At 47.6% G+C, this 13,589-nt stretch overlaps 1 protein-coding gene across 2 annotated transcripts in view; it reads left to right on the top strand.

Annotated features, from left to right (window-relative positions):
- Positions 1 to 13,589, top strand: part of PBX1 (PBX homeobox 1) — a 133,053-nt gene that overhangs the window by 107,023 nt on the left and 12,441 nt on the right. Inside the window, exons 4-7 of one of the 2 annotated variants that reach the window (XM_071435803.1) lie at positions 170 to 360; positions 2,650 to 2,785; positions 5,820 to 5,979; positions 13,160 to 13,272. In XM_071435803.1, coding sequence (XP_071291904.1) covers positions 170 to 360; positions 2,650 to 2,785; positions 5,820 to 5,979; positions 13,160 to 13,272 — 600 coding nt within the window. The remainder of the gene's footprint in view (positions 1 to 169; positions 361 to 2,649; positions 2,786 to 5,819; positions 5,980 to 13,159; positions 13,273 to 13,589) is intronic. The other variant, XM_071435804.1, reaches the window with a different exon arrangement.

Here is a 13,589-nt window from a genome sequence, read left to right as displayed (position 1 = left end):
CTGGGGGTCAAGACACCCCAAAGCAGACAGAGAAATATTCCCAGTGCCCTAAATTTCCACAGCCTGCACTCCCATCTCCTCCCGTAGCCACGCTGCCTCTGCCCCGTCCTCAACACCACCGAATGACCTTCCCATCCTGGGGTTTGTTTTGCTTTTCCTGCCATGCCAGGCGTGCAACGAGTTCACCACGCACGTGATGAACCTGCTGCGCGAGCAGAGCCGGACCCGGCCCATCTCGCCCAAGGAGATCGAGCGCATGGTGAGCATCATCCACCGCAAGTTCAGCTCCATCCAGATGCAGCTGAAGCAGAGCACGTGCGAGGCCGTCATGATCCTGCGCTCGCGGTTCCTGGACGCACGGTGAGCCCAAACCCCAACAAACCTTCCTGCGGTGCCCTTTGGAGTGGGAATCCACAAAATCAGAGGGTTTTGGGAAAGCTGCAAAAGGCAGGCCTCAGAGACAGCAGAACTGGGATTGGAGCTGAGCAGCAGCCATGAGATTGGTCAGCAGAAAAATTATGTAAGAACTGGAAAAGCAAGGACAAACAGAACAATGGTCTGTGTATTAATGCTTGTCCAGAATAACTCCCTAAGCTACAGAAAAGTTTATCTAGCAAGATATTAGGGAGGTTAAAGCTTAATTATGGAGCTCTGTGCATTGTGTTTTCAGGCTTACAAGCAGGTATTGTATTCAAAATAAGCAAGCATTGTTTTAACCAAAGGTACCTGTGCTTATAGTGGCTGGATAGAACTACTGTCAATGTGCTTTTGCTTTGTGTGATTGCTCAAAAAACTTTTAAAGTGTGTTGTAACATTAAGTTCTGTGTCTGCTGCCTGGGATGTGAGCTGCTGGCATCTTCCCATTGTCATGTAATGAGACTGATGCTGGAAAATCAAACAGCTCAAGGCACGTTCCCAGCAGCCCTGTCCCATTCATGATTTGTACACAGACCCCCAGCTGGAGGTAAATGGTTTTGTGTGAGGAGAGGAGTGTCTGGGAGGTTTGTTGGGCAGGTTTGGTTCTGGAGTAAAATGAGGGCCCAGCTGAAGGGCTGTGTCTTGAGTGTCTTGGTTTGGAAAGAGAGGTGCCTGCTAAGGAAGGAGGAGCCTCCCCTGAAATGGAGAACGTAAACCCCCCCCTCTCTGAATTGCTATAAATTTTATATTAAGGGACTCTCAGGCAAAAAATATGGGAGCAGGAAATAACAATTCTTTACTAGGGAAGAAAATAAAAGGATGAAATAAACAATTCAGTAAACTAAAAACAACACTGCCAGAGTCAGAACACAATCTGACACCCTGTGGGTCAGGGTGTTGGCAGCAGTCCCATTGGAATTGTAGCTGCAGCCCTCCTGCAGTGTCAGGTGTGGTTCTCTTGGAGCAAGGATCCTGTAGAAAGGTGTAGTTTTCCTCTGAAGATCTGGAAGAAGAGGCAGCTGCTGTTCATCTGGGGAATCCCGTGGAGAAGCTGTGCTGGTGTTCCAGAATCTCCAGATTATATCCAGTTAGGAATGCTTGGCTCGTCCCTCTGGGCTCACATCTCTCAATGGGATGCTGCAGTTCTTATCAGCCATGCAGTGACATTCAATAGCTGTTATCAGCAGATGTTCCCCCCTCCCCAGAAGGGAGGAGTGGGTGTGGAAGAGATAAGGAAAACTGCCCACTTAATAGAAGACAACTGCCATCCAGATGGCAAATAGAATACATCTTGCCTTGCAGTCTGGGACATTGAGCCAGAGGAGTTTTTTGCCTTCTTTTTTGCCAGGGTTTAGTTGAGGTGTTAGGGCATGGGTTGGACTTGATGATCTTGCAGGTCTTTTCCAACCCAGTCATTCTGGGAATTCTGTGAATTCTTTATCCCATAGTGGTTTGTGGCTCAGCAGGGGAGGGCACTGCAGTTCAAACCATCCATGGGTGAGGCTCCCAGCTGTACCTTGAGAATTGTACATCCTGGTTTTGCTGTGGCAGAAGGAAATCATGTGGCATATTGCAACAAACCTCTGTGGTGAAAACATACACTTCAGTTAGGGATGAAAGTTTAGCCTCCAGGCCATCCTGTCCCCCCTAGATTCCCATTCTTTTCCCACTGTTTTTATTGTCCCAGATTTTCAAATTGCTGTAAAATTATTTTATTTCCCAAGCTGGTTAGGTGCAGACTGCAGCTTGGGCTGTAGCTTGCAATGGGGAGGAGAGGCAGCTGCACCAGGGATACAAGGAAAGAGAGGTCAGACAGGTAATAATGCCTAGGTGTGAATGGAACAGACTTCCCCAAGGATATATCCAGCTCTGCTTCCTCAGCACAGAGCTTTGCAGAGTAGCACTGTCTGTGGTCACGACAGCCAGGTGTCAGGAGTCACCTTCCCAGGTGGAGGAGCTGCATGCTAGTTTTCAGACTCTGCTGTGAGCTGGAGGACACAGTGATAAATTTGAGATGGAGACTTGCTTGCTTTGAGAGGTGCTGAGAGAGCGGTGACCAGCAAGGGGCAGATCAGAAACTTCTGGCCACGAGTCTTGCACTCCATGCAAGCACAGAGGGGAGGGAGGAAAGTGGGAAACTCAAGAGTATCTAAAATTGCTTTCTATTTTTGGATCTCTGGTGCTCATTCCCTTTCCTTTTCCTTCTGTTTCCCACTCTTTCTTCACGTGAAGGCGGAAGAGACGAAACTTCAACAAGCAAGCCACGGAAATCCTGAATGAGTATTTCTATTCCCATCTCAGCAACCCTTATCCCAGTGAGGAAGCCAAAGAAGAGCTAGCCAAGAAATGTGGCATCACAGTCTCACAGGTGAGAGAGCTCAAAGTTTGGACCAGTGGGAAACCTCAGCATGGGGAAGGGAATTCCAGACCTCAGACCAGTCAGCCATGTCCAGTGTTGAGCATTTAATCATTAAATCAGTTTAGTGCAGGTTAGTGAGAGTGGGTGGGAGTGCAGATGGCACTTGCAGATTGGAGCCATGGATGGAAAAGGAAAGCTGAAGGTGGATTTAGGAGGTATGAAGGCTCCATAGAGCTGTGTGTGCAGCCAAGGTGTGACAACCCAGAAATGGTGTGGCAGCACCCAGAGGGGCAAAGTCTCCTCAAGGAATTAGTGGCTGGCTTGGCCTGCAAGAAGAGCTTGTTTGATCTGAAAATCCTTTCTTCAGGGGATTAAAAGCATCAGGAAGAGTTGTGCAGGTTTTGCTTGATAAGATAGAATGGACAAGTCCAGGTGGGAAGGATCTGGGTGCAGCAGGTACAGTTTGTGCTCAGTGAGGGTGGGATTTCTCAGGGTCATTTCTCTCAGTCATGACCCTTGTGCTGCAGATCATGACATCTCCCTGACTTGCACATCCCTCAGAACGTGATGGTTATTAACAACAAAATGAATTATTTCCATATGTTCAAGGAAGCCACATAGTTCCTGGAGTCTGGAGCTTTGACCTGGGAGCTGCTGTGATTTGTGAGGAGCACAGCCAGCCCTTGAAATGTTCAGCCATACATTGCTCAGGCCTGCCCTTCTCTATTTCCTCTCTTTTTGGAGCAGGCTGTGTGATTGAGAGCCAGTCTTTGTGGCCTGTGGTAGGTTTGTCCTCACATGAGCTTAGCAGCCCCTCTAGGCTCCCGTGGCATTCCCTGCCTTGGGCTGCTTCCCAGCCCCAGGCACGTGCCTGCTCGTCACTTGAGTAAACTGCAGACAGCAGCAGCATCTGGTGTCCTTGTGGGAGCGTGTCTGCCTTCAGCAGGAGCAGCAGCATCCAGGGGAAGGTGTCATCACCGTGCTGAGTGCCTGCTGAGTGACTCCAGTTGCCTCCCCTGGGCTGGAAGACCCAAACGTTGCCTCTTCCCAGAGTTACCTACAGGAGACAGCACATATTGGCCTAAGTAAAGCTCCAGCTGTCCCAGTGCTTCCCCTCTCACTTCTAATTTATCTGTTCACACTTACAACTTCTCCTTTGCAAAGACAAAATGCCCAGGAGAAGTGCTGCCCTTAGGAGGGGGTTTTGAGCGTGCTGTATCAAGGCTGCTTTGTGCCTGTCTCCAGGATCTGCCTCCCTTCTTCATCCAAGTAAGGCAGAAACAGCTCTGGTTTTGCTGAGACTAAGTGGGAACACAGGTCCCCAAGTAAGGCAGAAACAAACACAGATTCAGGTCTGGTTCTGCTGGGACTAAGTGGGTACACAGGGATCCCATGAATGTGTGCAAGTCCTTGAGCAGGCTTGATCTGACCTTGGAGTCTGACCAGATTAGGCAGGTGCTTCACAGATTTTAAAATGCAAATAGGTTGTGGTGGCTGGATATTCCAACCTCCTGCCCTGTGGTGCTCAGAGTTCACCCAGGATGGGAAGAGCAGTCATGAGGAGATGCCCATGTGGGAAGATTGTGAAGGAGCACATTGTCATTAGTGACAAAGCTGGACCAAGAGGTGGAATGGAGTTCCTTGCCAACAGCACCAGCTCCTGGTGGTGCCATCCAAATGTTTGCTCCTAGATCTGGGCTGGGTGCTGATCTGAGCCTCTGCAGGTTATATTTTCTCTTTCCTGCTCTGCAGGGTTGGATACCTGTAGCTCAGTAGCCATTAAATTGGTGGCTGAAGCCACTTCTTTGTGGAAGCTGCTGGATGCTCTTATAAGCACTGCAGATAGAAAGCACAGGAATAAAAGCTTATGGGTTTCAGTTAGCAGCACCAAGCCTAAGCTTTCCCTGAGATAAGGAAGAAATCATGGGCTTCAAAGGATGAGCATCCATTATTGTATTCTGTGTCTTTGGCTCTTGTTTGGTTTATTTGGAAGAGGGAGCACTGATGTACTTGCTCACCAGCAAGTAAAGGGAGAATGCCCTTGGAATCTCACCAAAGGGGTTGGTCTTGCTAGCTCAAAATTGCAGCTCCAAGCAATCCTAGGAGTGTTGGAACTTTTCAGGGGAGCTGCAGCATCCTCCTCATTTGCCCATTCCCTTTATCCTGATAAGCTCTCTCAAAGAAAGTCAGGAGTGGCTGGGAGTTGTCTTCTGCTTAGACATCTGCACATAGGAAGACATTACCCTGATTCTCTGTGTTCAGTGCCGTTGAAGAAGCTGAGAGCTGCTTCTCAAGCTGTGGGGTTGAATCTTTCCCATGTCTGAAATAGCTCAGTGTGAGATAGTGCCCACGAGTGAAGCTGAATATCATCAGCATGTCTCTGAGCAAACACAGTGGAAACATCTTCCACCCCTTCCCAAGGCACACACTTCTTTCCTGGGACCAAAGTTAGGTTTTAGGACAAGTCCTGTGCTCCTTCTCCATCCTTCCCCTGAAGTTCCTGGCTCATGCTAAACCTTGCAAAGCCAAGCTCAGAGCATCCGCTTCTGGCTTTGTGCCCTGATTTCCCTCAGATGGATCAAAAGAGAGCTTTGCTGATACTGAGGCAATTCTGTGTGTCAGCCAGGCCCCAGTCAATTCTCTGATGAATCAGGGCTTCTATCCCATCAGAGGGATACTGAGGAGGAGGCAAATAAAAATGACATGCACCTGTTCTCAAATTGTGCAGCTTTGGGGTCATTTGACTTTGTCGTGGTTTTTTGAATCCATCTTAAGATTTTTGTGGGGTGGGTCTGGTGGTTCCTGTGGAGCATCCCATCTATAGCAGAACCAGCTACACCCACACAAACCCAGTGCTCCCAAGGGGCTCCCATCACCTTTCCTGGGTTTGTTGTGGCACACATGAGTGGAAGGTGCTAGGAAAACTGAGGGGGGAAAGAATCTGCACTGCTTAACATGACCTAATCCACCTTCCTCACCCAGGTTTGCACTTGGCAGAACTGAAACGTTAACTTGTCCTTGTCTTCTCTTGAACTCGCTCTAGGTATCAAACTGGTTTGGAAATAAGAGAATCCGGTACAAGAAGAACATAGGTAAATTTCAAGAGGAAGCCAATATTTATGCTGCCAAAACAGCTGTCACGGCTACCAACGTGTCAGCCCATGGAAGCCAGGCTAACTCACCCTCAACTCCCAATTCAGCTGGTTAGTTTTGATTTTTCTTTTATTTTGGGTTGTCAGTGTTCAGTTTTTTGTTTGTTCTCCCCTCTCCCTCGAGTCTCTCTCTTGTTTTCTCCTTTTGGTTGTTTCAGCTTTTATTCTCTGGGTCTGGTTTGCTCGCTTTTGTGGTCTTAAAAAAAAAAACAAAAGAGGGAAATGGGTTTGGTTTGGTGGATTTTTGGGGGGGATACTTTATTTTCTTTGCTTTCTTCTCCCTATTTTCTCCTTTTTTTCACTCTTCCCCTTCCGTGTTCTGTTTTTTGTTGGAAAACAGGATGTGATCATACCTTGTGACTGGTGGTGCTGTGGTGGGGGTTATATGCATGGATGGTAAACACAAACCAGAAAAGTGGTCCACAAACCATGGCTGGGATTGCTTGCACTTTGTGGGGAGAAAAAGAGTACTCGAAAAGTTATTGTGTAATGATTTTATTTCACTGGGGCTGAAAGCATGAGTGATCCTAATGGACAAACCACAGCATTTCTGAGATGTCCTAGCTCATGCCATTGTGGGGCTTGTTTTGGGTAAATTTTTATCCTTTGATTTTCTTTCTGTTGTGGTTATCTCTTTTGATTGCTTACATGACAGTGTCTGGATCACCTGCAAGAGTGTGCTCTGTGTGAATTTTATTTTCCCTTTGTGTCAGTGCAATCCAGAGAAATTCATGGGTCGTTCCCTTCCCTTTCCCCTCTTCCTTCCCATTTGCTGTGGTTTCCATTTGTTTGTTTTGAGAGTCAAAGGCACAGAGCACTTTGCCCAGATTTCAACTCCTCTGCTAGAGAATGATGCTCAGTTCATGCCTGGTGCCTGCTGCAAGGTTGGCCAACCCAAAAATGATCAGGGGCTGCAGATCCAAGAGCAATGGAAAACTGATATTTGTTTAGAAGGAGAGGGGGAAAAAATAACTTCATGGGTACCATACACTTTGTAATCCATGCAAATATCTGTGTTTTCTTTTTAGGGGTGGGAGGGAAAGTGGGAATGTGCCACTCTTGAGCCTTTGAGCTGAGTGTTTGCTCACGGTGCCCTTCCATAGGGATGGGATGCTTGGTGTTATCAGAGAGGCAGGAAGGGAGCAAAGAGGATGGTGGGCAGCAGGATGTTGTTACACAGGCCATGCAGATGCTGGCTGCCATCAGGACATGCTTCTGTAGTGAACACAACCCTGCTTCTACAGGTATCAGAGGAATCACACTCCAGAAACACCTCTGGCTCTGGGGATTTGAGAGCCAGGGGTCAAACAAAGGGAGGAAGCAGTGACATGAGTCTCTGGCTGGGACAATCTCTCCCACCTCTTCCTCACCCAGGGCTGTCTGCTCTGGCTCAGGTGCTCTGAGGGCTTAGGTGGATGCAGCAGAGCTCTGCAGAGACAGTTTGCTGGAGTTTTGTTTGTTTCTTTTTGGTTTAGGGATTTTTGTTCCCGTTCTCTCAACCATTGAAGATTTAACTGCATTTTCAAAAATGTCATTCTTTCCAAAGAGCTCACACAAAATACCTGTTCAGGTGGGCTTTCCTGATGTTAGCACCCCTGTAGAAAAGGCTGGAGAGGGCAGAATTGTGTGTGTGGAGGGAGAGGCCTGCTGCCTGTGATGCTGTCCTGCAGCCCACGTCAGTCTGGACCAAAGAGATGCAGCTTTCCTTCTTTTCCTCTTTCTTCAGCTGGAGTCAGATCCAAAGGTCTGGAATAGCAAGGGCACAGCTTCAGATTGCCTGAGTGGGTTTGGATCTGGGCTGCACATAGAAGAGAAAGCATTTCCTCAGTGCCTGACTGGTTAAATAGTGCTCCAGAGCAAGGCTGTTTCCTCGCCTTCCCCACAGGCAGTAACGTGGTTGTTTCAGAGATAAATTGGCCAGTGCCCTGCAGTAAACAGCTGAGATAATCCCTGGATAACACTGCTCTTTCAAGAAAGGACAAACAGTCCTGTTATTAACAGGGAAAACTTGAGCTCCTGGGTCCTCTTTGTGGCTCACTTGTCTGCAGTCTGGAGTCATTGACCTCTTTTCGCGTGCCTGAAGTGTCAGCGGTGCTAAAGCAGTAAAGTGGAGCTTGCAGGCCACAGAGATCCTTCTTCTGCTTAGAGATCAAGTGTTCCTCACCTGGCCCAGGTCCCACACCCTGCCTGTAATGCTGCAGCAGTGGCAGAGCAGTGGGGAGGCCCCAGGTGCTCTGGGTCAGCTTGCAGAGGTGGTGGCTTTGGGTGTCCTTGTAGGTCCTCTCCTGAGAACACAGCTGGAATTGTGTTGGATTTTTATCTCCTGACAATGAGACCCTCCCAGCTGAACCATGCAGATGTAACAGCTCAGCTGCATGGTCACATTTTGGGACAAAGACACATCCTGAGGACATCGTGTGATCTCCCCTGCTTCAAATTGTCCTGTAGGCCCTAGCAGCAAGAAGCAAACCTGCACATGCTAGGTCTGAAATACCTGTCTGAGAAAGATTGGGACAATTGTGTCCAGGACCATGAGCCATCAGATGTGCTGAATTCTCCAGGGAGGATCATGGAAGCTGATGAAGCGGTGAAGATGGCCAATGCTTCTCCTTTTACACTGTGGACTTCTTTATGTTCCCATATCCTTGGCTGAGATTTTGATGAGGAAGTAGCCTGAACAAAGATAGGACTTCCTGGGAATTTGTAGGACTTCCTGGTTTAAATACATTATAAATCATGTGGAAAGAAAGTAATCAGAGGACAGGTCATGAGAAAGAAATGACCAGCAGTGCAGTCCCTGGAGGGCTGTGATGTTGGAAGAGGAGGTGGAACTGGAAGCAGTGGGACCTGGGACAGGAGCTAAATTCATTTCTGCTGTGGCCACGCAGGCCCATCTGTTCTCTCATTGATGCCCATGTTACTGGAGATCAGTGAATGGCTACAGTCAGTCAAAGAGATTGGCCACACATTGACAAGGGCAAGGATTGCATCTGTCTGGCCATCTGGCAGGTTGAGAGCAGGGTCCCCCATCCTCAGTCACCCAGGCCTGAATGTCAAACACCTTTTCATCCGGAATCGCGCGGCGCGGCTTTATCGGCCAGATGTTCAAATAAGCTGAGAAGTCTGGCTCGTTTGGGCTAACAACTCCCCATCCTCGCTTTGATTTCCTGGACAATCTCAGCACAAAAACCACATGGCAAATGAAAGCTGTTTTATGTGGGCAGAGCCTTTTGCCAGCTAGAGTCCTCAAGGGCCATGCACAGGTGATGGCATCCAGTGAAATCTTGAATGCAGAGCAGCCAAAATTGTCCTGAGCTGTTTTTTTTACCTGCTTATCCTTTTGTTTTGTAAAAATCTTCTTGTGAAGCTGCTGCTTGGAAATGTACTTCATCAGGCACGGGTGTCTTCTCTACCTTCCTCCATTTGTGTCCAGAACACACCACTGGAGAGGACTCTGCTTCAGCAGAGACTGTTCTGGTCATGCTTTCACTGTCCTCAACGTTTGGCAAGTGAAAAAGAACAAATGTCCTGCTGGATCATCCCTGGCTTTTGGACCTGCACTGTGGCTTTGTCCAGCTAAGGAGCTACACAGTCCATCACCACATTCTTCCCTCATTTTGGCCACAGTAAAGACACCACAAAAAGTCACAGGAGGCATAAATCTTGTGCTCTCAATGCATGTGTGTCATTACTGTTGACTTCATCTAGGAATCTTGTAGACATGACCAAAGTCACTTCAGAGGTTCAGCTGGATCTCTCTTGGTGGTGGTAGGTGGAATGAGGCAGCTGATGAGGATGGATTGATTTCAGCTCCACTGAACACCATTACCCTGTTTGTTTATTTGTGGTACCATTTGAATTGTCAGATACTTTAGAGAAAAGTACTCACTAGAGGTCCTGGAGAATTGGCGGTGGAAGTTGAGACTGTCAGAACACAGAAGACATCAGAGAAGCTCTCTGAAGAGCTGAAAAAGTGATTCAAAAGATACCAATGGTCAAGTTTGTGAAGACTTTTGAAATGGAGGCAAAATTGAGGTGGGCTTTGCTCATCAGAGGTGTTAGGGGTGGAAGAAATCTCTTAGAAGGTGTTGTTTTGATGTAGGCTTTCACCCAGGGCAAGATTTGACTGCCAGAGTTTGCTCAGACATTTCCAGCACTCTTTCTAAAGCTGGTGCTGATAGAGACTCAACACCAAGGAATAGTGAGGATAAGTCTTGGTGTTAAAAAGATGTCTGGATGCTGAAGATGAAACACTCTTTCACGCTGCTGTAACCATGGGTTTTCTGATAGATTTTTTTATCTACCCACAATAATTCCAGGGACTTCCACACCAAGATCAGAGCGCTTTCCTCCTGGGCTCACATTTTCAAAACTGTGAAGAGCAATGGAAAATTGGGATTGAGAAGCTCAAAGATGAGCTTCTCTCATTTACAACCTCTCAATTCCTGAGGAACCCCAGACCAAATTACAACCACCCAAAAAGCCTGTGGTGCATTCAGGAAAGGATCCTTTCAGAGAAACAGGTTAGATTTACAGTGAAGCCTCCTCTAGTGGAAGGACTTGAGTTGTATTCCTGGATCTTATCTCTGTGGAGGATATCCCAGTCTGAATTTTCAGGGCTCTTCACTCTGCTGCCCCCTCTCCCAGCTGGGTGCATCAGCCCCTCTTAGCTGTGTCTCAGGCTTTGGGCTGCTGTGATTTGGGGCGTGGTGAGTGCTGAAGCAGCAGCAGCAGCGTGGCAGTGCAGAGGGCTCTGCAATTACAGCTCTGATCCAAATGCATCCATACATGGGGGCCATTGCTATGCGCATATTTATCTCTGCATCCACATCAGCAGCAAGACATATTTACTGTTTAGATATGCACATATATTGTAAAAACACCCCTTGCCAATAGCAGTGTATATCTTGTAAGTGACATTTCCAGCGCTCCTCATGATTTCCAAGACACCGTCGCTCTTCAGAACTAGAGTTTGTGGCTGTTTGTTTATTTTTATTTCCTCCCTCCCAGTCTCAATTTTATGGCCAGGTTTGTTAAGTTTCAATAAAATATCAGTTAAGTTTATGGCATTTTTATTTGTTATTGTTGTTGTAATTTTCTTTTGGTAGGGGAAGGTGGGATGAAATGTTGCTCAGCTGGGGGCAGAGTGATAGCAGTGCCATGCCAGGTGCTTAGGGATTCCAGAGTCCTCTCTCCAGCTCTGCCACTGATTATTTGTGTGATATCAAAGATTTCTGCTCACCTCAAAAGAGGAGGGAAATATTCTCTGCCTCTTGAGAGTGGTAGCTGCAGAGTCTTTTGGTTCTCAGCAGCAGAAAACGGGGTTGGAAGCATCTTTGTGTGTGTGAAACGTGCCCATCTTCACGCTTAAAGTTGAGCACTGTCAGGGTGGGCTGGCCCCAGTCTGCCAGCTCATTTCTCTAGGTTTTTTGCCTTCAAAGTGGCAAGTAACCTGAGAGGTTGGGAAGTGACAGGAGCCCTTTGCCAGCTGAGCAGAGGAGGTGATGGTTACAGCTGCCTCCTGACTAGTCCCGGTTATTTTACGCAGCGCTGTGGGATTGCTCTCTGGAACAGGTTGGGCAGGTTGACAGTGAGCACAGACAATGAGCTATTCCTGGCTTCACAGAGCACCAGTGGGAGGGTCCTGATCCAAGACTCACTGTGCTCAAGATGAGTCTTTCTCTTGACTGTCTTGGGTGTTGTATTTAGCAGCGATGTTTCTGCTTTCCTTGGATTCTGAGAACTGACAAAAGAGCTGGTCACTAAGAGAGCAGCAGAGGATGTAGTGAATATAAAGTCTCCAGCATAGACCTCCCACCTGCTCCCTGACCTCTGTCAGAGGTGGCTTCCTTCAGAAGAGCCTTCCTGGTCCACCTCCAGGGTGCAGCTGGGTTCTGTCCCTGTTTCCTCCCTGTCCAGCAAAGGGAGGGGGATTGCCAGGCATTTCTCAGAGCGTGCACATGAGCCATAGTTGGGCAATTCCACCAGGACTGTGGTTGCCAGTGTTCCAAGCTGGAAATGGCAGTGTAGATGATGAGAGTATATTTGGGACTGGAGCTGAGAGCATAGCTGACCTGGGCCCCTGAAGTCTCTCCTTTCCAAGGCTAACGTCATGTATAACTAAACCTTGCACGTTGAGCTGTCTCACACTTAACGCGCTGATCTGCACGATAAATTCTGAAATAATCCCATAAAACCTTTTTATTTATTTTTAACCCCCTTGCTGCCTTCCCTGCCTTACAGTTACATGATGGGTTTGTTTCTTCTGTTGAGTGGTTGAGGAGGTGCTCAGATATCTCTTGAAGCTGGAGGCATAAAACTTTTATTTCTGCAAAGGCGGGATTTATTTTCTCTTTTCATTTATGATTTTTTTTCTCCTGATCCCACCCAGTTGTCTTCACTGTTACAGTTTTTTAGCGTAACACCGACGACTGGTGCATGCAGTGGGGAATTTGCTTCCAGAGCTTGTTCTTCTGGGGCAGCTGGCCCAGGAGGGCTGTGACACCCTTGTCTTCTCTCACAATGAAAGACTTTTGCCAGCGTGATGGGCACTGGGAGTTTAACCCAGATGCCTTCATATTTTTGTGAGCCTTTTCTCCTGGTGCTCGGCAGTTCCCAGCATTGATGGGTTCCTGATGTCCTGAAGGCAAACCCCATGCAGAACTCCCTCACAGAGCCCCATGTGGCTCAGCCAAAGCTCCAGCTGTGGGGCTGGATGGGCTCTGGATGTCTCACCCTGCAGGGAGCAGTTCGGGCTAGAATTACCCACCCTGTCTGAGCTTCTCAGCATGGGCTTGGTTCACCTGCTGCAAAGGCTTCTGCTCTTGATAGCAGGGCTTGTCTGGGTAGTTCTGGTCTCTAGTACAGTCTGCTGGGTGGACACCTCCAACAACTGGGATCCTTCAGAGCTGTCTGAAGGATTCTGATGCTGTCCGAGTCCTCCAGGCTGTATTTTGTTTGTCTCAGTCAAAAGCATGAAGAATTCTTCCTCCAGCTGAGGAGCTGTTGAAGAATGTTCTTGGCATTGAGCTGTAACAACATGTGGCTTTGAATAACCTCAAGAGTGCATCCTTTTTTTTTTTTTGCTTGCTCTGTTCTTCATACTACTAACCTGACTGTGTGTTTTTGTTTTTGTGGTTGCTTTGCATGTTGTTCCTTCCTCTTGGCTGAGAGTCATGGGGTGGATCTTTTTCCTTTCTGTGATTCAGGTGCCTCACTCTTTCCTTTCCAGGTTCTTCCAGTTCTTTTAACATGTCAAACTCTGGAGACTTGTTCATGAGCGTGCAGTCTCTCAATGGGGATTCTTACCAAGGGGCCCAGGTTGGAGCCAACGTGCAGTCACAGGTAGGGACCCATCCGATGTACTGCCAGTGAATGCATTAGTGTTGGAGGAGCCTTTGATTGTATTGGCACTTCTCCCTCCCGTCTGAAAAGAGCAAATCTCAACCAGCACAAATCAACCAACCAACACTTTAAAAAAAAAGGCAAACCAAACCAAAAAACCAACCAACCAACCAAAAAAAAAAAAAAAAGGCAATAGGAACAACCACTAAAAAAAGAAAAAAGAAAAAACCAAACCAAAAAACAATCCAAAAGAAACCAAAACCAAACACCCAACCAAACCAACAACCATGGTCTTGAGGAGACTTGCCCACACTTTG

Source organism: Agelaius tricolor, unplaced genomic scaffold (genome assembly GCF_023055355.1).
Source record: "Agelaius tricolor isolate 1412-34295 unplaced genomic scaffold, bAgeTri1.0.p SCAF_11, whole genome shotgun sequence".
Classification (NCBI taxonomy): domain Eukaryota; kingdom Metazoa; phylum Chordata; class Aves; order Passeriformes; family Icteridae; genus Agelaius; species Agelaius tricolor.
This window is presented reverse-complemented; position numbering and strand designations above follow the sequence as displayed.